Source organism: Leptodactylus fuscus, chromosome 8, assembly GCF_031893055.1.
Source record: "Leptodactylus fuscus isolate aLepFus1 chromosome 8, aLepFus1.hap2, whole genome shotgun sequence".
NCBI classification, from domain to species: Eukaryota; Metazoa; Chordata; class Amphibia; order Anura; family Leptodactylidae; genus Leptodactylus; species Leptodactylus fuscus.
In genome coordinates, this window is record NC_134272.1 from 18,848,015 (window position 1) to 18,873,469 (window position 25,455).

Genomic DNA, 25,455 nt, shown 5'->3' on the forward strand with positions numbered 1-25,455 from the left:
ACTGAAATTCTACACCAAATTCCTCACTATTTTCCTCTGTGTGAATGGCCCCTAAGGTGGTGTTTTTGGAGACAGATTTAACCTCAAAAAATCCACCTACAAAAAGTAGTGTAGTAGGCTTTTTTTTTTCTGCTGCATTTACCAGTATAAATAATTCGATATTTTTCTGGAAATTCATGATGCAGTGGTGCCTAAAGTGTTTTATGTATAGGTATTCTTCAGATGGGGGGGGGGTGATTTTTTTTTTTTTTTTTCATATATTAAAACTTTTGTTACTTTAATGGTAACCCCTAGGGGAACTTGAACCTGCCGTCATTAGATCGCTTATACCATAGACTGAAATACTTCTATATTGCAGTCTACAGTATATGTAGATATATAACAGCCCTTTCATGTGGATGCTTTTTCATATAGTGCTGTCCATGAGAATGTATCCATTCACAAGCTATAGTAAAGCCTCATAGCACAGGTAACTTTACCTGTTAAAACAGGAGAGGAGGCAGATGGAAAAGTGACCCGGGGTCTGGGTCCTGGTTCTGTTCGTATGACCTGGAGATGGATCCAGCCAGGAACCCCCAGGTCCAGCTTGAAATATTCCCCAGAGTAAGGAACATTAAACTGCCCTGACAACCCCTTTAAGGGCAAATTAAATCAAGTTAATTGATTAAACACCCTGCCCTATTCATAGTGTGACGAGCACTTGAAATGTATTTTGGACTTTGAGATGTTACGATTACAATTCAACATGATATCACTGGCGGCTTTCACCTGAACTATAACTGATGACCTTTAGTACAGTGTATGTAAGATCTAATATCTATGTATACTCACCACCAGCCCTCTTTATATTTAGTATTTTATTATGCATTATGTGTTTACACAATCAGAAAAAGTCTGAGACCTTTGGCTATAAGCACTTGACCATATGGAGAACACAATGAGCTGTCCACACGGACCATACACTCCAATGATTGACACCAAGCTGTCACATTGCAGACATGTTTATAAGGCCATAGGAATGAAAGGGTTACTGAACAATCATTGATATCACAGTCCCGGTAAAAAAAAAAAAAAATACCAGAAGGCCGGTTAAGATTGCCCTTAGAAGTGCCCAATGAGGTACGGCTTAATTTATACACACACACAACAGATTTGTTCAAGCAATTCTGGTGATTTTCTGTTTAGTTCATGTGACTCAGGATTACAGAAATCCATCTGCAGGCTACCAAAACAACCTATTTCAGATGGATACAACTGAGTTTCAACACCAGAAATTTCCGGAGCAAATCTGCTGCATGTGAACAAACCGTAAGGCTAAGGCTCCACGGGCTAGAAATGGCGCACTAAAGCGCTGCGGGAACAACCGCGGTGTGAACGCATCGAGATTCTTCCCGCAGCGCTTTGAACAGAAAGTTCACAGAGTTTTCCTCCACGGACTTTCTGTTACAATTATACCTATGGGAAAGCTGCCAGTGTTTCCGTAGATATAATTGACATGCTGCAATTTTCAAAACCGCAACGGCTTTGGATGTCTGCGCTGCGATTTTTTCCGCAAAGTGGGCCTCTGCCTCAGGTTCCGATCCATAAAACTCCGTGTGAACTTAACCTTAGGGACCCTTCACACGGAGTTACGCTCCGCTCATTCTGAACGTATAACTCGTTGAGAATGAGCGGCGTAAAAACCATCCGATTGACTTGAATGGGTGCCGGCATACGCGCGCTACCCATTGAAATCAATGGGAGGCTTTTTTTACCTATTGCTTTCAATGTGATACGCACGTATGCCGGCACCCATTCAAGTCAATGGGAGCTGGTTTTTACACACTCATTCTGAACGGTTCAGAATGAGCGGAACGTATACTCTGTGTGAAGGCTCCCTTAGAAGGTAGGTGAGGAAGGGGTGTTTAGTTTAAAGCAGTAGTATCATTGTAACTTGGACAACTCCTTTAATTGTATAACTGTATGCTATTTTGTCTGATTCTGTTTCAATACAGTGTTAAGTGCACCCTAAGCCTAGATTCAGGCTCTCAATGGTGAAAACAGACGCTTTGCACCTGAAAGGCGCCCAATTTCACAGATCCCTCATATTAAAGTGTTTGGAGGGCATCAACATACCATTGACTACAGATGGGAAACAAGTCCCTGCTTTCCCTCAGCAGTACTGTTCCCTGTTGTAATCATGTTTTCTGTAACGGACAATAGACATGCAGGAAATCAGAGACTCTTAAGCCGGGGGCCCAAAGTGGCGTAAATCCCACAATATGCTCACAGTGGAAACACAGTGGGAAAAATTGCGGCGTTTTACAGTCTTGGCAAAGTGGATGGGATTCTAGCGTACCCCATGCCCTTTTTGCGGTAAAAAGCCAGCGCAGTTTTGGGAATCAAAGCATGTCATTTATACCTATGGAAACTCCAGCGGTTTCCCCATAAGTATAATTGAAACAGAAAGTCTGCAGAGGAAACCTCTACAAACTTTCTGGCTAAAGCGCTGCGGGAAGAACTGTGATGTGTTGCCGCCATGGTTTTTCCACAGTGCTTTTTTGTTGTGGGATACTCTATGGGGCCTCAGCCTTACCAACATAGATAACTATGATGCTGACAGGCTGGCTCCTGGCTCAGGGCTTGGTCCAGGAAATACAGATAACATCTGATGTCTATTTAACTGCCCAAACCAGCAGAGTTAAGTTGACAAAGTTTAAAAAAAAAAAAATAAAAAAAAAATCACTTTCACATTTACTGACACCATGCACCTAATTTGGTTACCAGCATTTACATCACAGATTTTGGTCTTTTCATTTTTTTTCTCCAAAGTGAACTTGTCACCTAGATTTGCAGCACTAAGCCACCTATAGGTCCTCATGGAAAAGATGCGTTTTGAAAATTGACACCAAAGAGGTAAGAAACTTATGAAGTGAAACACCAAAGGAAGAATAATAATCATCAGTTATACCAGAAATCTATGGCACAATTATTAATAAGCTGATGTTTCTTCCAGGAGCATCTTGCACCACCAGAGGAAGGGATTAAGAAATAAATTAATTGTTTGAATAAAGCAAGTAAAAGTGCAGAGAATATGACATGTCTAACGTTAAAGTGTCTGACAAGATCAAAGAGAGTTATATCTGAGTATACTGTGGCGTTATACCGTATAGGACAGCACAAGCAGGACACCACATATCTTCTGTATACAAATATACAGACTACAAGGACAGAACGACCCTTTAACTGAACTAATATTAAGGTGACTGACCCAAAATTCCTAAGAACACACAACGACATACGACAGTTAACACTTACATGTCTGGTGCAGTAGAAGAAGTAGTAGTAGTCCTAGGAAAGCCATAGCACTTTTTCTACCCGCAGGGAAGTTCCTTGTACTCTACCAAAGATGAAACTAACATTGTGTGTGTCAAGATTTATCACGTGACATGGGAATGTCCCCAATAGAACTGCAGTTCTACAGTTACACAGGCTGAGGAAGTAGATTAGTGATATACTGCACACACATAGCAAACGTTATGCTGCTGTTTACAAAGTCCTTTTCTTTTGCTTCCTTAAAATTAAGAATCACATGCTCTTCAGGACATGTCATCAATATCAGATCGGTATCGGTCTGACTCTGATTATCAGGACTGTGGAGCAGTTAAGCCAAACATCCAACTATGGGTAAGCCAGACAGCGTTTTTTTGGTCCAGAATTTGGCGCGGGAAGCCGCATCAGAATCTGGTCCGAACAAACACCTCCAGCGACTGGGCCTAGTCGGGAGGGAGTATCGCGCCGCAAATGTCCACAGCTGAATCAGCCGCAGAACACAAAACAATGCATAATAAATTCCTACTAATATTATAAATGTTTGGATGTTTGTTCCTCAATCACGCAAAAGCCGCTCAACCTATTTGGCTCAAATTTTCAACAAATATAGTTCCTAGGCAGGTTTGAACTATAGGCTACTTTTCGTCGTAATCACGGACATACGTTTTTGTCAGGACCCCACAAACCCACAACTCATAGCACCAGCAAGGCAATCTCACACACTTTTTAGAATAGCAAGCCACAAACTCCCTATTGCCCTCTCTGGCCTAGCCCCTAACCACAGGCAATAACATTTACATATACTTTCCCACTTGGCCCCTCACCTTAACATTACTCCAGAAGGATAGCTCTTCCACGCTCCGGACCAGCCATGTTTGCCAACCCCCACCACTCTCACAATCCGCGACACCGCCCATCCAGCCACTACTCTTTCCAGGAGCATGCGCACCTTCCTCACCTGCACAACGTGTTCCTGCATGCCAGCACTTTGCGCCTCCACCCTAGGCCGTAACGCTCCAAATCCTCTCCAGGCCGCCACACTCTCCAACGCCGCTCTCAGCTCACTGCTCTGCCGCCTTCACGACCCTCCACCTTCACAAGGTCTCCACGCTAAGGACACTTGTAAGTTCACAGCCGATGCTTGCATTGGGACAGCGGGTCCACATCCGCGCTGCCTACTTCTGTCCTCGAAACTCCGCTCTACCCTTTTAACACACCCCTGCCGCTTTACCCTCGCTACTATCTGCCTACTCTACCTTACTGCCCGTTGGCTGTCTTGCTACTGTCGGTCACTATACCAAACTGCCCTCTCCATTCATTAATCCTCCGCCAAACAGTACTTTCCCTCACTTCCTGGTCACTTAACTCCTTGCCGACATACGCAGTTATACTACGGCACATGCAGGCTATTTCGCTATAGCAGTCACCCGAGAGCAGGGCGCCCGCCATAGCCGCCCGGTTGCCTACTATTTCACACAGTTGGCAACCTGCGGTAATGTCCCCGATTGGTGCCCGCACCTATCCTGGACATTAACCTTTAGCGCGCCTCCGCCATGTCCCCCGCTGCACGTGAGCACCTCCATCTTCACTCTCATGTCCGGCACCCGCACTCGGCTCCGCTGCCGGCGTCAGGTTGCTATGGCAGCCAGTAGCTTTGTAAAGCCTCCCTGGGATGTCATTGTTTACATGCTACTGCAGGCTATGCTACGCAGCCTGCAATAGCAGTGCCGCTATTATGTAATGCATTGCAATGCAATGCATTGCACTGCTGATCACACCCCCTGGCGTTCAAGACCCCTAGGGGGTCTAACAACTGCACACACCACATGTTAAATAAAACATAAACAAATAACTACCCTACCAAAAAAAAAACCACAGAAACAAAAATAACCCAAGCCCTAGAATACATATAAAACTGATTGAATACTGTGAAACACATACATCAAAGCTAGCCCTCTCTCCAAAATCAACCGTAAAAGCTAGACAAAGTTTTCTCCTCTGCAGTGAACGTCGTACCACAAAAACCTGGCAAAACACACAAAATCCCTTTTACCCACTCTTAACATTCAAAAACAATTCATAGCACAACTCATCAAACCTCTACCTTTCAACCCACATGTTACACATACAGAGTACACCACTAACCCCCTAAAGAAGACACCCTATACATCCCCCGACACAAACGTATAACACACTTACGCCTGTCACCATATACCACCTTTCAAAGCAACACAGTTTCTACACACTTTACTCTTTTATTCCCGCCCTTACAATAAAAATAAAACCATATACATTTCCGATCCACGCAATCCAACACAAACATACAATACATATCACGTCATTTTCCATACCACTCGACAACGATAAAAACAACCCCCTAAAAACATCTCACACATTCCCTTTCTTCAAAACATCCAAACCATTGCCCATTTTTCCCTCCTTCCCAGTACATCATACACAATCCTACTAATATTATAAATGTGAAAGTATGTGTTTGGATGTTTGTGGGTTTGGATGTTTGTTCCCTAATGACGCCTAAACTAGCGAACGGATATGCGCCAAATTTTGCAGGGGTCCGGGAGAGGAAGCAGGGGGAACTGCCAGAGGGAATGCCGTGGTAGGAGGCGGAGTGGGGGGGAAAGGGCAAAATGGGGGACACGAAATGGAGAGCCGGGGAATGCCAGGGAGGCAGGAGGCCGGGGGAGTGGAGTAAAAAAGAGAACCCACATAAGGAGGAGGGTTGCGAACGGGGGCCGCCACAGAGTTTGGGGGGTTCCGCGGGAAGGGGGGCCCAGAGGTATGTATGTGTGCCGCTGCGGGAACGTGAGGGGGGTGCTACAACACACGAGGGAAGTCGCGGGCCAAGGGGGGAAGGGGGTTGCTGCCGGAGCGAAGGCCGGTGGCTGGTGCGGGGGTGCCGCGGGAGGGGAGGCGGTGGGGAAGAAGGGGGTGCAGCAGGAGGGAGGGTAGCCTAGGGCCAGTGTACCATAACCAGCACCTATTGCCCACATGTACACTGCTCCACATCAACACTGACGCGCGGACGAAGTCGCGGGTAGATGCTAGTACTAAATATAAAGAGAAAAAAGGGCATGTTGCTTCTTTTTTCCCGTGAGTGGGAACAAACCGTTTGTGGAAAAAGGAACTTATTGAATTCAATGGGAGGCTGTTTTTTTAGCTGGATTTTGACGCGGATGACGGACTTTAGCCATTTTGAGCAATGATTATTTTTTAAAAAAACACCACAAACGCAGAAAAAATAGCTGGTATTGATCCACCCATTGAAGAGATTTGGCTCCTGGAAAGTTATATAGAAGTTATCTCTTATTTTACAAGTGAGCCGTAAATCTTTAAAGGGGCTCTATCAGCAAAATCATGCTAATAGAGCCCCATATATGCGTGAATAGCCTTTAAAAAGGCTATTCAGGCACCGTAAATCTTATATTAACCCCCGGTCCCGTTTTTAAATAAAAGGATAAAAACATATATGCAAAACTTACCTGAACGTGGACCCTGAGCGGGGTTGCACGGTGCGATGTCAGCTTCGGGCACGCCTGCCTCTTCTGTCTTCTTGGAGTAACGCCCTCTTGCTCCGTGTCTTCTTCCGGCTTCTTCTCGGGGAAATCCCGCGCCTGCGTAGTAGCGCTTCCCTCCGAATCGCTACTGCGCAGGCTCACTTGCCATTTCACTTAATGGCAGTTCGCGATTGTACTGCGCATGCGCAATACTGTCGCGTACGTCTACGGGGACTGAGCCTGCACAGTAGCGATTCGGAGGGAAGCGCTACTACGCAGGCGCGGGATTTCCCGAGAAGAAGCCGGAAGAAGACACGGAGCAAGAGGGCGTTACTCCAAGAAGACAGAAGAGGCAGGCGTGCCCAAAGCTGACGTCGCATCGTTTATCCCCGCCCAGGGTACACATTCAGGTAAGTTTTGCATATATGTTTTTATCCTTTTATTTAAAAATGGGACCGGGGGTTAATATAAGATTTACGGTGCCTGAACAGCCTTTTTAAAGGCTATTCACGCATATGTGGGGCTCTATTAGCATGATTTTGCTGATAGAGCCCCTTTAATTTTCAGATAGCACATGGACACATCCCAAAACATAAAAAGCCACCACCCACTTGGAGAAAAAGATCTAGTTTACATATAACCTTCAGCCGGGTTCACACAGGGTTTTTTGGGCTGGATTTTGATCCACGTCAGATTCTGGCTCAAAAAAAGCCTCCTATTGAATTCAATGGGTTCGTTTCTCCACAAGTGGTTTGTTCCTGCTCGCAGGAAAAAAGAAGCAACATGCCCTTTCCTGAGGCGGATTCCATGGTGGAATCCGCGGCGCAAACACTCCCTCCCAACTAGGCCCATTCATTTGGGCTTACTCCAGAGCAGAATGCCACGACTGAGTGCCGATGCACTGCATCGGCATCCAGTCACAGCTAGCCGATTTTTGGACTGGATTCTGAGGCGGCCTCCGCCTCAAAATCCGTTCCAAAAGAGCCTCCGTGTGAACCTGGCTTTCTACCGGACTTACTTTTAGAATGGTTGTATAGAATTATAACAAAAGAAAAGACCCCAAACTGTTCAGGGGCACAGCAGCAACTGAGGTCCTATTTGTCTGATTTGTAGCCCAGGCAGTAATGGGACCAGGGAATATCATCCATGTGCTGTCCATGCTGTGAAATAATGGCCTGGCTACAAGCATATGGTCATGTGCATGTAGTCTCATATGTATAGCCATCTTTACACTTATTTTTCCAGCTTTAAAGGGAGTCTCTTATTGGTAAAACTCATTTTTAAGTAAATACATTTCTGAATAGCCTTTAAAAAGACACCTCGCAATTTCATTATAAATCCCTATAAACGTTTATACTAATCAACCCCACGGAGCACCCTGAGTATTCCCCAGGGTCCCTCCGAGGATTCCCCCCAGATTATACCTCTGTTCACGCTCCTCCACTGCTTGTGCTCCGTCTGCCTTCCTTCTACCTGGATGTTCGTCCGCCCAGATCGCGCTCCTGCAGTTGAAATCCCGGGCATGCTCACGTCCACTCCGTTCAGAGCGGCACTGCGCATGTCTGATGGCCATTTTAGTGTAGTTCGCTGGAGAACTGAGCAGTTTCAACTTTTTATAGTGATGTGTGTGTATACTGAGTATAAAGAGCTGCTAAAAGATTTTTGAGTGGATATTACCTAAAACCTGATTGTCAGCATATCTAACTGACAACAGGACGTATACTGGAGTATTTCCAGCTAGAGTTGATATAACAGTTGTAAGCTGTCATTCACACACCCTGGGACCAGGTTTACCCTTTCCTAACAGATTTGAGAACAATAACTGAATGGAAAGAGGATTATTGACGGAACTTCGTGCTTCATTAAGAGGGTCCCTGTTGAGAATAATTTCCCAAGTCTACAGAAGGCTCTAACATGCCGGTCACTGACAAGATGGAATCCAAAAATGGAAATAAAATCCAAGAATACAATGTGATCTCTGACTTTTCTGCGTTCAGCAGGACTTGTACATTCTGAAAGTTTCTGTTTCCTGTAAACTGTCCTGAAGATTAGAATTCACTCACCTTATGTAAAGCTGAGATTCATGTTCCTCTAACCATACTACTCGAGCTCTTAACCCTTAAGTACTATCATGGTGTCTATCATAATGATATGTGTATGATAAAACGTTAACGTTAAACGTGTGTCAAACTGTTTTACTTTCTCTGAAAACTTAATATTAAAGAGGTTTTCAGGGATTAAAACGTTGATGAGCTATACTTCGGATAAGTTACCAATATTACATCAGTGGGCATTGGACACTCAGGACCTTCACGGATCAACGGTTCATTGGTCACATGGCCTGCTTGGAACTGAGTCCCATTCAAATGAATACAGATGGGCTATAATACAAAGTACAGTCACTGTGCTATGTATGGAACTGTTTTTGGTAAGGCTCCATGCACACAACCATATTTGTTTTCCATATACTACTCATAATTGCACTTCCCTCAATATGCAGAGTATATGGACCCATTTGTGTCTATAGCCAAATGCACACAACCATGGTTTTCTCCAGTTCTTGAGAGGATGTAAAATATGGAGCAGGTCCCATTCCGGCCAGTTTTGCACTCCAGGCTCATTCACTCAATGGGTCAGTTGAAAAATCCATGTGCTGTCTGTTCTGTTTTTCACAGACCTTGCAGTCATGTGCGTGTAGTATTAGTAGTGAAGAGACCGTAGCACTTGTTTAAAGAGGACCTTTCACCATATCCGGGCACAGGCAGTTCTATATACTGCCAGAAAGCTGACAGTGCGCTGAATTCAGCGCACTGTCGGCTTTCCCGTTCTGTGCCCGGTGTAAAGCGCTATCGGTCCCGGTACCGTAGCGCTTTACAGTCAGAAGGGCGTTTCTGACCATTAGCCAGGAACGTCCTTCTGCCTCGCGGCGCCGGGAGGAACGCCCCCTCCCTCTGCTCACACAGCTCGTCCGTAGACTAGCATGATCAGGAGAGGGAGGGGGCGTTCCTCCCGGCTCCACAGCACAGCGCGATTGGCGCCGCGAGGCAGAAGGACGTCTCTGGCTAATGGTCAGAAACACCCTTCTGACTATAGAAGAGCTACGGTACCGGGCCGTAAGCTCTTCACACCGGGCACAGATCGGGAAAGCAGACAGTGCGCTGAATTCAGCGCACTGTCAGCTTTCTGGCAGTATATAGAACTGCCTGTGCCCGGATATGGTGAAAGGTCCTCTTTAAATGCTGTGGTTTTTTTCAACACGGTGATCTATGGGAGTGCTAGACCCGTTCCAATCTGATATGGATGGCCTACCCTAATAGGTCATCAATATTTTAGTCCGTATTTGCCTCAAAATCCTGACCAAAAAGACGGCTCACATTAAAATCAATGGGAGCCGTTTGTTCCAGCTCCCGGAAAAAAGAAGCGACATGCTCATTCTTCAGGCGAATCTCCCACTCCCTCCTCCCGACTGGGCCCATTCATTTGGGTCTAATCCGGAGCGGAGTGCGCGACCGGATGCCGATGTACTGCACCGGCATTCAGTCGCAGCTACCTGTATTTTGGACCGGAACCTGGTGTGAAATTTCAGCACTGAAAAAAAAAAAAAATCCTCCCATTGACTGCAATAGGTTCCTCAGTCTGCTTGCAGATAAAGGAACCCATTGAATTCAATGGGAGGATTTTTTGTCAGTGCTAAAATTTCACACCAAATTCCTCACCATTTTCCTCTGTGTGAATGCACCCTTAGTTTTTTTTTCTACACCTTTCCGCACCAAGCACTTTAACACGACATGGGGCTTTAGTCATAACAGATTTTTTTTCCACATGCACCACCATGTTTTTAGTTGTTTTTTTCTTACAGAATTGTGCATTTATTAAACATTTTTGGTAAAGCATGACCAAAAACCCTCCCAATGTGACAGGAAAGTGTGAATACTGACATATATATAAAGGATAAAATGTGACTTGATCAGAAATGGTCACAGAACATGTAATAATACAGTGGGCCTCCTGCACTGGATAACATGGAGGGTTAATGGGGGTTGTACATAATAATATATCTAATAGGACACTGAGAGTCAGTCAGGTCAGAGGCTCAATAACCAAGTATGGAGGATGAGGGAACACCTGAGCTCCTCACAGCACCAGGAGAAGGAAGACTTGTCTCCAGCACTTTCACTGCCCCTCTCCATGTTACAGGACACTTATAAACCGGACTTCACCTCAGACAAGGAGATTTACCTCACACACGACGTCTTCCCGCCACAGACTAAGATTAGAGCCGACGAGGCAAAGAAAACTTCATGGGCGGCGCTTGTGTGCTGTGAGTGACAGGAAGGTTCTAGACAGGAGACGCTTGTTGTTCCCGCGCAGTGAGAGGTCACATGACCAGACCCAAGCTTATAGTTATTACACTGAGGTAAAAAATCAGCAAATGTCCTCGAGAGAAGCAAGGTGTGACTGACACTGACTGATATATAGTGTATTATATACCTGAGGGTGGTGTATGAGTGTAGTCAGTGATATAAGGTGAGATATGACTGACACTGATATATAGTGTGCTATGTATATAAGTACACACACCATATGTGTGTATGAGTGTAGTCAGTGAGGTAAGATGAGATGTGACATATAGAATGTACTATGTGTATGAGTGGAGTCAATGATGTAAGCTCATGTGGTGTTACTGACTGAAATATGGTGTATTGGGTACCTTAGGATGGTGTATGAGTGGAGTCAGTGATTTAAATGAGATGTGACTGACATATATAAATGTGCTATGTATATGAGGGTGGTATATGAGTGTATTCAGTGAGGTAAGATGAGATGTGACATATATAATGTACTATGTGTATGAGTGGAGTCAGTGATGTAATCTCATGTGGTGTTACTGACTGAAATATGGTGTATTAGGTACCTTAGGATGGTGTATGAGTGGAGTCAGTGATTTAAGATGAGATGTGACTGACTGATATATAATGTGCTATGTATATGAGGGTGGTATATGAGTGTATTCAGTGATATGAGTTGTGACTGATATATAATGTGCTATGTATGAGGATGGTATATGAGTGGAGTCAGTAATTTAAGATGAGATGTGACTGACTGATATATAATGTGCTATGTATATGAGGGTGGTATATGAGTGTAGTCTGTGATATGAGATGTGACTGACGCTGACTGATATATCATGTATTATATACCTGAGGGTGGTGTATGAGGGTAGTCAGTGATATAAGGTGAGATGTGACTGACACTAACTGATATATAGTATATACCTGAGGGTGATGTATTAGTGTAGTCAGTGAGATAAGATGAGATGTGACATATATAATGTACTATGTGTATGAGTGTAATCAGTGAGGTAAGATGAGGTGTTACTGACTGACTGAAATATGGTGTATTAGGTACCTTAGGATGGTGTATGAGTGTAGTCAGTGATGTAAGATGAGATGTGACTGACACTGACTGATATATCATGTATTACATACCCGATGATGGTGTATGGCTAAGGTAACACGTGAATAACATGGCATTATTTGGTCCGGAAAAAAACCGATTCCTAATTAGGAAGCAGTGTTTGGACCTTGAGGCATTTTTTTGGAGAGTTTTCTGGTAAAAACTGCTTCAGAAAACGCTAGGCAGTTTTCCCCTCCCGCACAGTGAATGGACCGTAAAACCGCATCGTGGGTTTTGCAAAAAAAAACGTGATGCAGTTTCCGCCTCCCATTCACTTCTATTTACTTCCTGAGGCGGAATCCACCTCAAGAAAGCTCATGTCGCTAGCGGAAGAAAGAACGTTAGCGGTCTCCATAGACCACCATTGTGATGGGGCAGATTATGACGTGGATCTGCGCCATAATCCGCCCCCTCTGTACCTGTGCGAACGAGCCCTATGATTATAGTAAGTGATGTAAGATGTGGTGTGGCTGCAGGGGTGAACTTGGCCTCTCTGCTGCCTGAGGCAAACTGTAGAAAGTCACACACACACCCCCCTCCAAAAAAAACAAGAACGGATTACTGATGGTTCAGCTAGTGTCCATTGCTAAAATTTTGGGTACTATTCCGTTATCGGGCCAGCAGCAGCGCAGTTCAGCAGCAGCTTTCGGGACAGCAGTTCAGCAGCGGGAATTACAATGACATCCGAGGACTGCTGGCCCGATGCTTGTGCCCAGTAACCAGTACATCGATGACCCCCCTCCCCCATCCTTCTCCTCCTGCCAGTGCTGCCCCCCAGCTCTCCTTACATCTTCCCCGTACCCTCTCCCCGCCACACGACTAGGCCTCACCTCAGCGCTAGTACCGAGACCGAAAGGAAAGACACCGGGGCTCAATCCAGGCCCTGACAAGAAACACGCCGACTATAGGAACGGTGAGCTACAGCGAGCCGGAGGGACAAACTTTCTGCAGCGTCCGGCGGCTATCTAGTAGCATTCATTGCTCAAGATTTACGGTGAGGCCTATTACAGGGAGAGGGTACGGGGCAGATGTAAGAAGAGCTGGGGGGCAGCACTGGAAGGAAGAGGAGGATGAGGGCATCGATCGATGTACTGCCTACTACACACAAGCACGGCCTCTATCATCGGGCCAGCATCGGCTTAGTCATGTGGCGGGGAGAGGGTACGGGGTAGATGTAAGGAGAGCTGGGGGGCAGCACTGGAAGGAGGAGGAGATGGAGGGGGGGTCATTGATGTACTGGCTACTGGGCACAAGCATCGGGCCAGCAGTCCTCGGATGTCATTGTAATTCCCGCTGCTGAACTGAACTGCTGTCCCGAAAGCTGGTGCTGAAATGCGCTGCTGCTGGCCCGATAACGGAATAGTACCAAATTTTGTAAAGTACAAAAGCAACGGACACTATTGACTGTCAACAACGGTAATGTGAATGCCCCCTAAGTGGTGAATGTAGTTCAGCCCTTTTCAGAAGGTTTTCTGCTCATTGAATTTATTTAAAAATATCTCAATCTCAGACAACCCTTTTAAAATTAGGACAGAATAGATATGCTTAGATTATTATTATGTGGGTTAATGGGTTTGTGCAGAAAAGTCCGTCCAATAGGGGTATGTTCACACAGAGTTTTGTGCAGGTAGATTTTCACGTGGAATCTGTCTCAAAATCCACCTGCAAAAATGTCTCCCATTATTTTCAATGGGAGTCCCTCACTTTTTTTTCCCCGCTAGCGGGAGAAAGAAGCGACATGCCCTATCTTCCCACAGATCCTTTGACTGAATCAGCCGCGGCGTCCATGGCTCGAGACTCACTCCTGATCAGGCCCATTCATTCAGGCCTAATCAGTTGCGGGATGCCGATGTTGCGGCTAGCCGCGTGGAGAAGTCACACGGCAGAAAAGGTTTCCGCCGTGTGAACATACCCTAAAATTGTACATGAAAAGATGTTTTTGATCACTCTCATGGAGTAGAACAATTGAGTCGAAGATCTGCACTATTCTCTGGGAACTGGGCTTAGTAAGTATTACTTTTTTATTTGCATGGAAAAACTGTGTGGTGGCAATGAGGAGCATTATCCAATGTGTAGGAGATATTGGAGAGCATTATAATGTGGGTGTCTATTATATTGTATGTGTGGACAAAAGAGAGCATTGTATTAGGGCTAGTTCACACGTTGGGGGCCGCACGGGTTTTGACACAGAGAGAGACGAGGCGAGCCGCATTTCTCTCTGGTCAAAACCCGCCTGCCACGACCATCGCGGTAGCGGCTTTCCCCTCCGTAGCCGGCTCAAATGAATGAGCTGACATAGGAGGGTGCTGCCGCTAGGCGGAAGCCGCGGTCCAGTGCGCCGCGGCTTCCACCTGAAGAAAGGACATATCGCTTCTTTTCTCTGCTAGCAGCAGCCCGGCGGTCTGCATAGACCACCATTGTAAAGGAGCAGTTTTTGAAGCGAAATCCACTGTCAAAAACCTCCCCTTTGCTCACATGTGAACTGACCGTTACGCGTGGGAGCTACTGCAGAGCTTTATACCATGGAAGGCACTGGGTAGCACTATCTTATGTGTGGGGCTATTGGAGAGCATTGTACGATGGGGAGCATTCAACTATGTGTGTGTGGCTACTGGAGAGCATTATATTTTGCATGGGGGACACTGGAGAACATTATGCTTTTGGTGACTAAAAAATTGTTTGCTTTCCTAAATTCCTCATTTGTGAGCCAATGCCTTCTAGGTATTTTTTGTAGTCTGGAGCACAGAATTATATTTTATTTTATTATTTGTGTGTGTCTGCCACAGAAGTTTTTTTTTCTTTTTCTTTTATGTAGATTGTGTGCCCCGTATAGGGATCACAATGTACATTTTCTTTTCCTATCAGTATGTCTTTGTAGAATGGGAGGAAATCCACACAAACACGGGGAGAACATTCAAACTCCTTGCAGGTGTTGTTCCTGGTGGGATTCAAATCCAGGACTCCAGCGCGACAAGGCTGCAGTGCTAACCACTGAGCCACCGTGTTGCCCCTGCTACAGAAGTTTTTGATGTAGCTGGCTTGGATTTTCTGACAAAATATTCAAAATAGACATTTTGCAATTTGAGCTCAGTTTACACCAGTGATGTTAATTTCATTGTTAGGGTGTCGTGTGAGTCTCTTCATTAGATTTCTACTTGCAGATTTACCATATCAGGCAGCATAATGTCTGGTCAATACCGAGGGACAGAGGACTCCGGGACAATAGGTAGTGGCTCCTCTTCTATTCTATAGTGCTTCAGGAATATGAGGCTGTTTGTTGCAGTATAGGCTATACCAGCGACTGCGAACCTATTGAATTAAGAGCCTGTCAGAGATGATACTCCAGGACAGTTTGGATGACACACATCAGCAGCTACTTATTGTGTTATTGCAATAAGCAGGTGCCAATAACTTTTACTCACCTGTCCACACTCATGTCCTGGCCGCCCTCTGTTGCCTCTTCTAAGTTTTTTTTTTTCGAATTTTGACACACCAAGCTCAAAAGGTTCTCCATCAATGGGCTATATTGTAGCTGTGCAGGAGTCAGTCACACATCAGGCAGCAGATCTCTATTTTGTCTGTAGTGTAGTCTCTGTCATCTATTGACAATGGCCTTGCGTACAGACAAGTCAGTATCCTGCTCTCCCCATCCTCCCTCCTCGTTGTGGACTTGGATCAGGAAAACTGAAAGTGAAAATAAGATTCAGACATTACCGAGCAGGATTGTGAAATGGCGGAGCTCAGAGCTGCAATTCGCTTTGTATTATGTCACACATGTAAGTATAGGAATCATTTACTATTAATTACTAGTTTGAGGGTCCAGAGACCTGTCAGCTTCTCTTACTGATCGTCTCATCATCTGCAGCTTGTGGCTTGTGCCTTCGTAGCTGCTCTTGCTCATTGGCAGAGTGCTGGGAATTGCAGTTTCCGCCCCTCATAGAATATATTTAGCTAGGACTAAGCAATCTTCTTACAATATCTCATGGTGGTGTATGTGTGTACTCCAGTTCATTTACACAAGGCATGAATGAGTTTAGTACATTTTACAAATCCTTATAACAATGTTTCTTCCTAATTTACCTTTATCTCTGTGTGAGCGGGAATATTAAAAGTGCAGACACTGGCTTATGATTGTGTCTCATGATAGCAGCATCCTTTTCCGCCCTTAAAGGGGTCTTCCAGCTCTAGAAGGATTTCTCATATTGATGACCTATCCACAGGATTGGTCTTCAGTGTCATCATTGGGGTCCGACACCTGAACCCTGCACAGATCAGCTGTTCTGGCAGCCTCCATGTGTCAGACTTTACAGCAGTGGATGGAGATTGTGTGCAGGTTCTCCTATTTAATTAAAAGAAGCGTCACAATAGCCCCGTGCACCCTTAACTTCCTGCGTCTGGAGGCTGCTGGATCAGTTGATTTGTGTGTGGTCTAGATGTTGGACCCCACATATCGCATATTGATGACCAGTCGAGGTGATTTTCATGATTAACAGCTCAAATTACATAAGAAACACCCAAAAGTATTTGGGAAGCAAAATCTCCCTAAGGGCTCGTTCACATCTGCGCCCGGTCTCCATTCTGCAGGTTTCCGTTTCCTGCAAAAAACAGAGGCAGGAGACGGAAACCTGCAGGACTCTTTCAAGCTCATTCATTTGAATGGGTTTGAAAGATATCCGGCCGTGAGCGGCGGTGAGCGTTTTATGCTCTCCGCCGCGAAACTGGTTTTTTAAAACCGGACACAGAGTCGGACATGCAGTACTCTGTGTCCGATTTTTAAAAAAAACGGTTTTGCGGTAGAGAGCATAAAACGCTCACGGCCGGACCCGGTCTGTGGTTTCCATCTTCTTGCATGTAGAACGGAGTGCCGAACGCTAGTGTGAACCTAGCGTAAAGGTAAGTTCAGAGTTTTTTGGTACGGAACCTGTGGCGGAGGCCGCCTGGGGGAGGTCTCAGTGATCATAGATTTATTACGTATTATCTGGATAGGTGGTAAATATCCTAAGTTGGAATAGCTTCTGAGTGTCTCATACTAAGGTTTTCTTGTTGCTTGTATCACATAAAGCGTACATAGATAATTCTGTCTCTTTTTCAGTGTTATTTTGTGCTGGATCTTCCTTGGAAATTGAAGCTCCACCTTTTCAAAAAGCAGAGCTGGGAACTAATGTCAAAATACCTTGTAAATTCAAGATGGATGGAAAGCCAATAAACCTTCAGTATCTTGCCATTATTTGGGAATTTAAAGAAAGTGCAATTGTGAGATTTGACAACAAAGGATTGTTGTCTCAAAAAACTAAGCGCATTGATGCAAACACTGTTAAAGAAGGTGTTGCCGATTTGTACATCAGTGATGCATCTGTCAGTGACATTGGCGCATATAGGTGTACAGTAATCTACAGCCCTAATATTATTCATAAGGATATTGATTTCACAGTTTATGGTAAGTTTACCACGCTACACAACAAGCTCTAAAAAGTGCATAAAACCTTGTTCCCATCCCAGTCACTAATCCCAGAATGATGTACTGCTATGTATGTAGTATGATCATGTACTGGAAATAGTTTAACCCCTTTCCTTCCCTTTTATGTCATTCAATATTTACAATGTTGGGATTCTTCAATTTTTTTTTTATCTTTTCCTTACAGCTCGTCCGTCCATCTCAGCCATTGAGAAAATAAAGATAGACAATGATCAAAACAAGTTCTTGTGCTCTGTGACTGGATTTTACCCTGAACAGATCACTGTGCAGTTGATAAAGGATGGGTCGTACGTGAACAGCTCTGTTATATCTTCTCTTTCCAAGAATAATAACACGTTCTCCATTAATAGCTCAGTGATATTACCGTCCATAGAGAAACCAAAATCCATCATATGCAAAGTCGACCATGAATCTCTCACTGCACCCATACAGAAAGACATCAGACTCGTTTATGATGGTGAGATTCTTTGTAGTAAATGAATTTAATGTGAGATTTTATTTATTTAATTGCTTTCACTGTATTTGGAATGGTTAAGGGTGTTGTTCAGGAAAAAACTTTTTTTTCTCTGGAGGACAGTAAAAGTGAAAAAAAGCTAGCTATGCTCTGGTATTCCACCCTGCTGGCCAGTCCAATGGCTCCCTGGGGCTTGTTCCGGCAGAAGTCCTCGCTACACGTCACTGTTGAGGCCAATCAGCGATATTCTCCCGCCTCCAGAGAAAAAACTGTAATATATCTTAGGCTACCGGTCTCTGAGAAACCAGCATGGATGGCACATGGATGGTATTCTAGTGTCATTCATGACCTCCACGGGTCCATACATTTCATTAATAAGCCAGAGCCTTTCGGATCATGGCCCCACAACAATCAGACCTGTACTAATAGTAAGCCGTGAGTATGGGCCCAGAAGTAAAGATCAGGTAAGGCTGGGTTCACAGAAAGCACCTGCATAGAGGACTGTTCTCTCTGCCGCTTTCAGTTTGAAAATTTCGGACCCCATTATAGTCAACAGGATCCACGTGCAACCTCTGTATTAGCAGTCTGGCACTCTGTCGTTCTGGTTCCCCAAAGGACCCAAATGACAGAGAAGACAGCGCTGGTGTCATCTTGCTAGCTGTTAAAAATACGACTAGCACATGGCTTATTAAAGAAAATACCTCCTTGTTGATTTATCAGCCACTTCTTCTGTGACCGCTCATTCTTACAACTTACGGTACTTTATAACATCATAGTAATGATAATGCCGGACTATATATAAGTACTTATCTGTTACTTTTTCAGAAAATGGCAATATAACTGGCCTGTTGGTCGGTGTGGTCCTAGGAGTGGTCATATTCATCGTGTCAGTAATTGCCGCAGTGTTATACAAGAAGAAATCAGGTATGTTACAGTGAATCTAAATGTAGTGCGCTAGGATTGTCATGAACTGGTTGACTGCAGATGAAATGATTCTTATTACTATGGACTTTTTGAATGAAAGATTTTCTTGCACGGTCATTTTATGATTTTATTTGTTCTATAAATAGTGTTTTCTGTCTTGGCTACGCATTAACCTTTGGCTTGTGTTAAACTAACCTTATCGTATTAGTGTTTGTGGATATACAGGCAAAATAACAGTATGTCCCAAAATGGCTGACATATAACATGTTTTTTTTCTTTTTATTGACTTTATTCATTATCCAAGTATAATTAATACAAAATAAACATAAACATAGGGAGATGCCGCTTCCCAGCAAAAACCACACCAAGGCTGTACGAAAAACAAAGGAGGGGAGGGAAAGGGAAGGAAGAGCAAGGGGTATTACCAGATATGTGGACCACAGCCCAGGACCTAGTAGGAAACATACCTTCAGGGTGGACAAAACACTTCTGAAGGTCTGGAGTGTGAGCAGTGAAGTCCTCCATTATACAGAAGAGGGCGACCTCAGCAAACCACACTTCTATGATCAGTAAAGACTGACTTTTCCGGTGCCGGGGTAATACAGTATATATTTTTGCACCTGCAGGAGAAAGCTGGTAAGGGGATGTTTGTACTTAGAGAAACCAATTTAAATCATGAATAAGAGCACGGCCTACAGAGGGTCAGGGAGTGCAGCATCTGATATAGTATTCTGTCTAGTATATAGCAGACCGGCCGTATTTGAGCATTTATCTGGACCAAGAAACCCCTTCCCCTCCACCAAAACCCTTGTGTGTGATCTTCACATAACTACGGACCAAGTTACTTTTTGAATGGGTGGGGTCGGCCACAGCTTTATTACATATATATGGCATATGTATGTATGTGTATATATATATATATATATATATATATATATATATATATATATATCTGATCTGACATAAGCAATAACCCTGTTCCCCTCCTCCTCAGCGAACGTTGTGGTGTGCCCCCCCCCCCCCCCCCCGGAGTGCCCCGCCTCCTGGTGGGCACGCGTTGGACTTGTTTCCGGTGGGGCACGTCGCTGGTACTCTTCATCGCTGAGACAGGGGGCCAAGGTCCTGCTACTATGCCTGCTGTGACAACAATTTAATGCAAATATATATTTAGAGCATGTCATTTGCTAACAGACAGAAAGAAACAAACAAAAAATTTTTTTATCTGCACGGTACATAGTTAATGAGGTTGGATAAGGAGATTATTCCTTACAAACGCTACAGTGTTAATCCAGAGGAAGGCGAAAAACCCCATGAGGCTCATGCCAATTTGTCCTATTTCAGGGGGAAAATTCCTTCCCGACTCCAAATCTGGCAGTCAGTATGAAAACCCTGGATCAACGTGTCCTTAAAATTCGAGTCCATAACCTGTTATATTTTACTCTTCAAGAAAGGCATCCAAGGCCCTCTTTGAAAGAGGGGTACAATCATAAATGAAAGGAATGAGTAAGCGGCTCGGCTTAGGGGTGGGTGGGGAGTTGCTTTGTCAGCGCTGGCAAGGATTCAAAAGGACTTCCCCGCCCAGCGCTGCCCTGGATAATCCTGTGGGCGGCCCCGCCCCCCTCCCCGGGCCACCAATGAATGCCCCCTTTGAATGGGCTGCTTTTTTTTCCCCTCTATAGCTTTCAATGTGATACGCGCGTATCACATTGAAAGCTATAGAGAAAAAAGCTGCCCATTCATTTCTATGGGGAGCGCACGTATGCCGGCTCCCATAGAAAGCAATGGGATCTGTTTTAACGCCGCTGATATGGAACGTGTTACACGTTCAGAATCAGTGAGCGTATACTCCATTACCTTGACCTGGTTACAGGGGGTGGTGGCCAATATTAACAGTAACAGCACATGGAGCAAAGGCAGCACCACATGCTGGAATCATGCCAGGCATGAGTACTTTTGACTACTCCATTCTAACAAACACCATTTATAGATTGTGCTCTGGAAGAAAGACACTAAGGGCCCCTTCACACAGAGTAAATGCGCGTGTATTTTGGCAAAATACACGTGTATAAATAAAACTCCCATTGACTTCAATGACTTTTTTTTACACATGTAAAAAAAACACGTCAAAATACACATCATAATACACGTGCAAATTGTCATTGAAGTCAATGGGAGTCTTATTTTTACACGTGTATTTTGCCAAACTACATGCGCGTTTACTCTGTGTGAACGGGCCCTAAGGGTTGGAATTAGGAGAAGACCACGGTGCAACAATAAATGTCAAGGCAGAGGGTGTGTTAGCTGTGACAGGCTGGTAGGTGGAGCCTACTATACATCTGCTAATATGCACAGAGCCAAGTCAGGGGACACCTACTGAATAGATGTCATGCTGAGGATAACTTACTTCTAGTCATTGCTTTCTAGCATAAACATTTTTCCATCAGTGGAGGTATAGTAGCAACAGAAGGACAAGATGGTGAGAGCCAAAGTCAGCCACTAGATGCAGTGCAGTATGGCTCTACTCATTAGGCTGCATCTGTTTTATATGCAGTACCTGTGAGCCATGAGAGGCAGAAAGGACCAATTTACATTTCTCTGTCTTTGTTGTGTGATAATGTGGCAGAAGCAAGGAGGTATTCCTTCAGTTATATAACATTTTATGTAAATAGCATAGACATACGCTTAAAGGGGTATTCCCATGTACATACTTATTTTTAAATTTGTAGATAATTGTAAGTTAAACATTTTTGCAAATATTAGTAACTAAATATTTTGCAGAGTTTTAAAGATTTTCTCTAAATATCTTGTGGTCACAGTCTTGTGGTCTTGATCGGTTGCCATTGGATATGACCATAAATGCAGAACCTTTCTAAGGTCAGAAAGTCAGCTATGATTTCCTTATTATGGCTTATCTTCTCATACATGTAGTGTACCTAGCTACAATAAGAAAATCATGGCTGGGTTTTTGACCAGTTCCAGACCATAGGAAGTTTCTGCATTTGTGGTTTTATCCATTGGCAATCGATCAAGACAACAGACTGTCACCACTAAGATGGTTAGAGGAAATGTTTAAAATGCTGCAGAATTTTTAATTACTTATATTTGCGAAATTGTTTAACTTTTAATTGTTTACAAATATAGATATGATTATGTTGATGGAAATACCCCTTTAAGGGTTAATATAAGTCAGTGCTCACATTCAGATATTGTGTACAATTAAAGTTCTTTTGTTCTAAACAGGATCCTCGGACGTTCTAGTATATAAGGTTAATGGCACTAAAATGATAGAAGGTGAGAATACCGCCCTGTATTGTACCGCTTGTAACTGTTCTCAGAAGACCCAAGTGAAATGGATCATCAAAAATAAAGATGGCACCACATGTGAGATCACAGAGAAGGAATCGCAAAATAATGAGGAAGAGCAGCCACTAATGCCCATGGAGTACAAGATGTCCACTGAGAAGGCGGCCAGCCAAAAGAGGAAGTCTCTATGTGACATTACTGCCAAACTGTCCTTCATTCCTTCAGTATCCAGACATCTGGGGTCAAGTGTGACCTGTAGTTTTATTACCGATAAGAAATCTGAGGCGAGAACACATGAGATCAAAGACATTTATGGTGAGAGATTGATGAAGATAAGTGTGTCATTGTTTCTGAGGGATTGCATGAAGGTAAGTTCACATGAGGTTTTTGGACCGAAACCTGAGATGGTGGCCGCTCAGGTTCCGGTCCAAAAAACAGGTAGCCACGACTTCATGCCTGTGCACTGCATCGGCATCCAGGTGCGCATTCCGCTCTATATTAGGCCCAATGAATGGGCCTAGTCGGGAGGAGGGAGCGTCTTCAGGCCGAATCGCAAGGCGAAACGGCCTGAAGAATGAGCCCGTCACTACTTTTTCCGGGAGCCGGATTGTTCCGGCGAATATGGCCTCAAAATCCTGACCAAAAACTCTGTGTGAACTTACCCTTAGACTCCAGACAAAACTGTCTTAAAAAATAAGTTCATAATTCAACCCCTTCTTTTTGCTTTCTAAATGCTTTTCTCTTTGTTCATTTAGACACTGTAATACATACATATATCAGGGCCCAAATTATGACTGAACACATTTATTTATAGTAACAGGTTTGGTTACTGAAAAAATCTTCAACGTGAATAATGTAAAGGGTATTTTTTTGCCCCACAGGTGCTTTTGCATACTGCTGACTTATCCCCAGAATAGGTAACCAGTCTTTGATCATTCAGAGTTTTACCTCACACATATCAGCAGATGCGACTCCCTCCCGGCCCCAGAGGCTACTGCATTGGATGGGCCAGAAGCGGCTCTGCTCCTGTACAAGTAATAAGGGAAGAGTGTTAGTCATGTCCACTGTATAGTCTTGTCACTGGATTACTATAGCTGTGTGCCTATTACATGAATAGGAGCAGAGCTGCTTCTAGTATTTGGAAGCAGCAAGATCAGCTGATCGGTGCAGGGGCAGAGTGTCAGATCCTCACTTCTCAAATACTAATGATCTATACCGACTAGATCGTAAGGATAAAAACTAGAGATGAGCGAGTACTGTTTGGATTAGCCTATCCGAACAGCACGCTCCATAGAAATGAATGGATGCACCTGGTACTTCCGCTTTGACGGCGGCCGGCTGCTTAACCCGCCGCGTGCCGGCTACGTCCATTCATTTCTATGCGAGCGTGCTGTTCGGATCGGCTGTACTCGCTCATCTCTAATAAAAACCATCCAGGGTCCAGAAAACCCCTTTAAAAATATTGTTTTTGTTCTCAACAGCTAAACCTCAGTTCACGGAGCTGGTACAATTCACCATTACCAACCAGGGAGACATCCAGCTGGCCACCAGTTTAGGCAGATTTTATCCTCAGCCATTACAGATCAGCTGGGTGTCTACAAGAGGTCAGTCACAAGAGAAAATCCTATCAGAAGAAGAGGTCATGAAAAATCCTGACGACACGTTTAACCTCACAAGTAAATGTACGGTTCCTGGAGAAATCTTCAAGGATCCTACATATAAAGTTATTGTTACCTGGAAACATGAATCTGTGGACAGCGCTCAATCTAAGGAGATTTCTGTGAAAGGTAAAACTTATCAGTTCTAAGTCCATTTAGTGTCCCTTATTTTATTTCCAAAAACTTTAAGTATAGAGAAATACGTCCTATCACTCACATTGTTTATCTTTTAGGATCTTTTCATACCTAGCAGTTATATTGCTCTGACTTTTGCAAAAAATTGTTGCCAAAAACACAGGTTGATCCTAATGTGTTCAGACCCCTTAAAGTTTGCAAATTTAGTGACACTGTTTCTTATTACTTTGTTCAGAATTGTAAGTTCCCAGCACACTCTTTATCATACTGGTCTCTATGGTTATTATAATTATTGTTTTATTTTGCAGATCTTCCTTGGCGCCCCCACATTAGAGACTATATAGAAAGTATTATTGAGGGTGATAAGATTAGTTTCAAGTGCTCAGTGTCAAATTATTTTCCTGACGCGTTGACAGTGAAGTGGTTTGAGAAGAGGAATGATTTTCCAGATTTATTGGAAATTTTAGAATCTGAAAAATTTACATCTCCACAAGTTATATCAAGCAGGACGGACAAGAAAACTTTCATGGCATTGTGTTCTCTGTCACCGAAGAAATCTCTATTGATAGAGAAAGATGTGGAATTAATCTGTAGAGTGGATCATCCCAGCTTGGAAGAACCAATAGAGGCCAAGACAATACCTGTGCAGTTCCGAGACACCGGTAAATCTATTCTGTGGCATGACAGGACTCCTTTTAGTCATCATTGAAAAATAATATCTAGCAAATCAAACTAAAGCTTTTCTTAATTAATAGAAGGATTTTATTTTCATACCTATACTTACATAATTAAAGAGGAAATTTCACTAATCCCACTCATTCTAGTTCTTAGTATCTTCTCTACTGATTTCAGCACAGTTGGAATTTTCTCTCCAGCCCCCACCATTCCTGAACAACAAATACAGTTAGTTTTGGTGACTGATGTGCTATTTAAGCTCTGTAGTAAACAGGGCGGTATCAGGTAAGGGGGTGTGGTTCAGAGTACCAATCAGAGGTAGCCAGTGTCAGAGCTCAAAATCACTCCCCTTGTCTGCCCCTGCCTGACATCGCCCTCCTGACAATACAGATCCTAAATGGTATATCAGGCACCAAAACTAAAAGCACTGAGTGCTTGATAATGGTGGGGGCTAGAGAAAAATATCCAACTGTACCATAATCATTGGAGCAGCAGCTATTAATGGATTTAAAGTTCTAGACTCGTTGGAGGTGGTGAAAAGTCTCC

The 25,455-nt window shown here is 44.0% G+C and overlaps 1 protein-coding gene across 1 annotated transcript in view; it reads left to right on the forward strand.

The window, feature by feature from the left end:
- The first annotated feature begins 16,016 nt into the window (after nt 1-16,016).
- LOC142217153 (uncharacterized) overlaps nt 16,017-25,455 on the forward strand; it is a 50,219-nt gene continuing 40,780 nt past the window's right edge. The window contains exons 1-7 of the mRNA XM_075285345.1: nt 16,017-16,060; nt 17,377-17,721; nt 17,927-18,217; nt 19,040-19,138; nt 22,379-22,756; nt 23,923-24,228; nt 24,543-24,896. Coding sequence (XP_075141446.1) covers nt 17,472-17,721; nt 17,927-18,217; nt 19,040-19,138; nt 22,379-22,756; nt 23,923-24,228; nt 24,543-24,896 — 1,678 coding nt within the window. The 5' untranslated portion in view covers nt 16,017-16,060; nt 17,377-17,471. The remainder of the gene's footprint in view (nt 16,061-17,376; nt 17,722-17,926; nt 18,218-19,039; nt 19,139-22,378; nt 22,757-23,922; nt 24,229-24,542; nt 24,897-25,455) is intronic.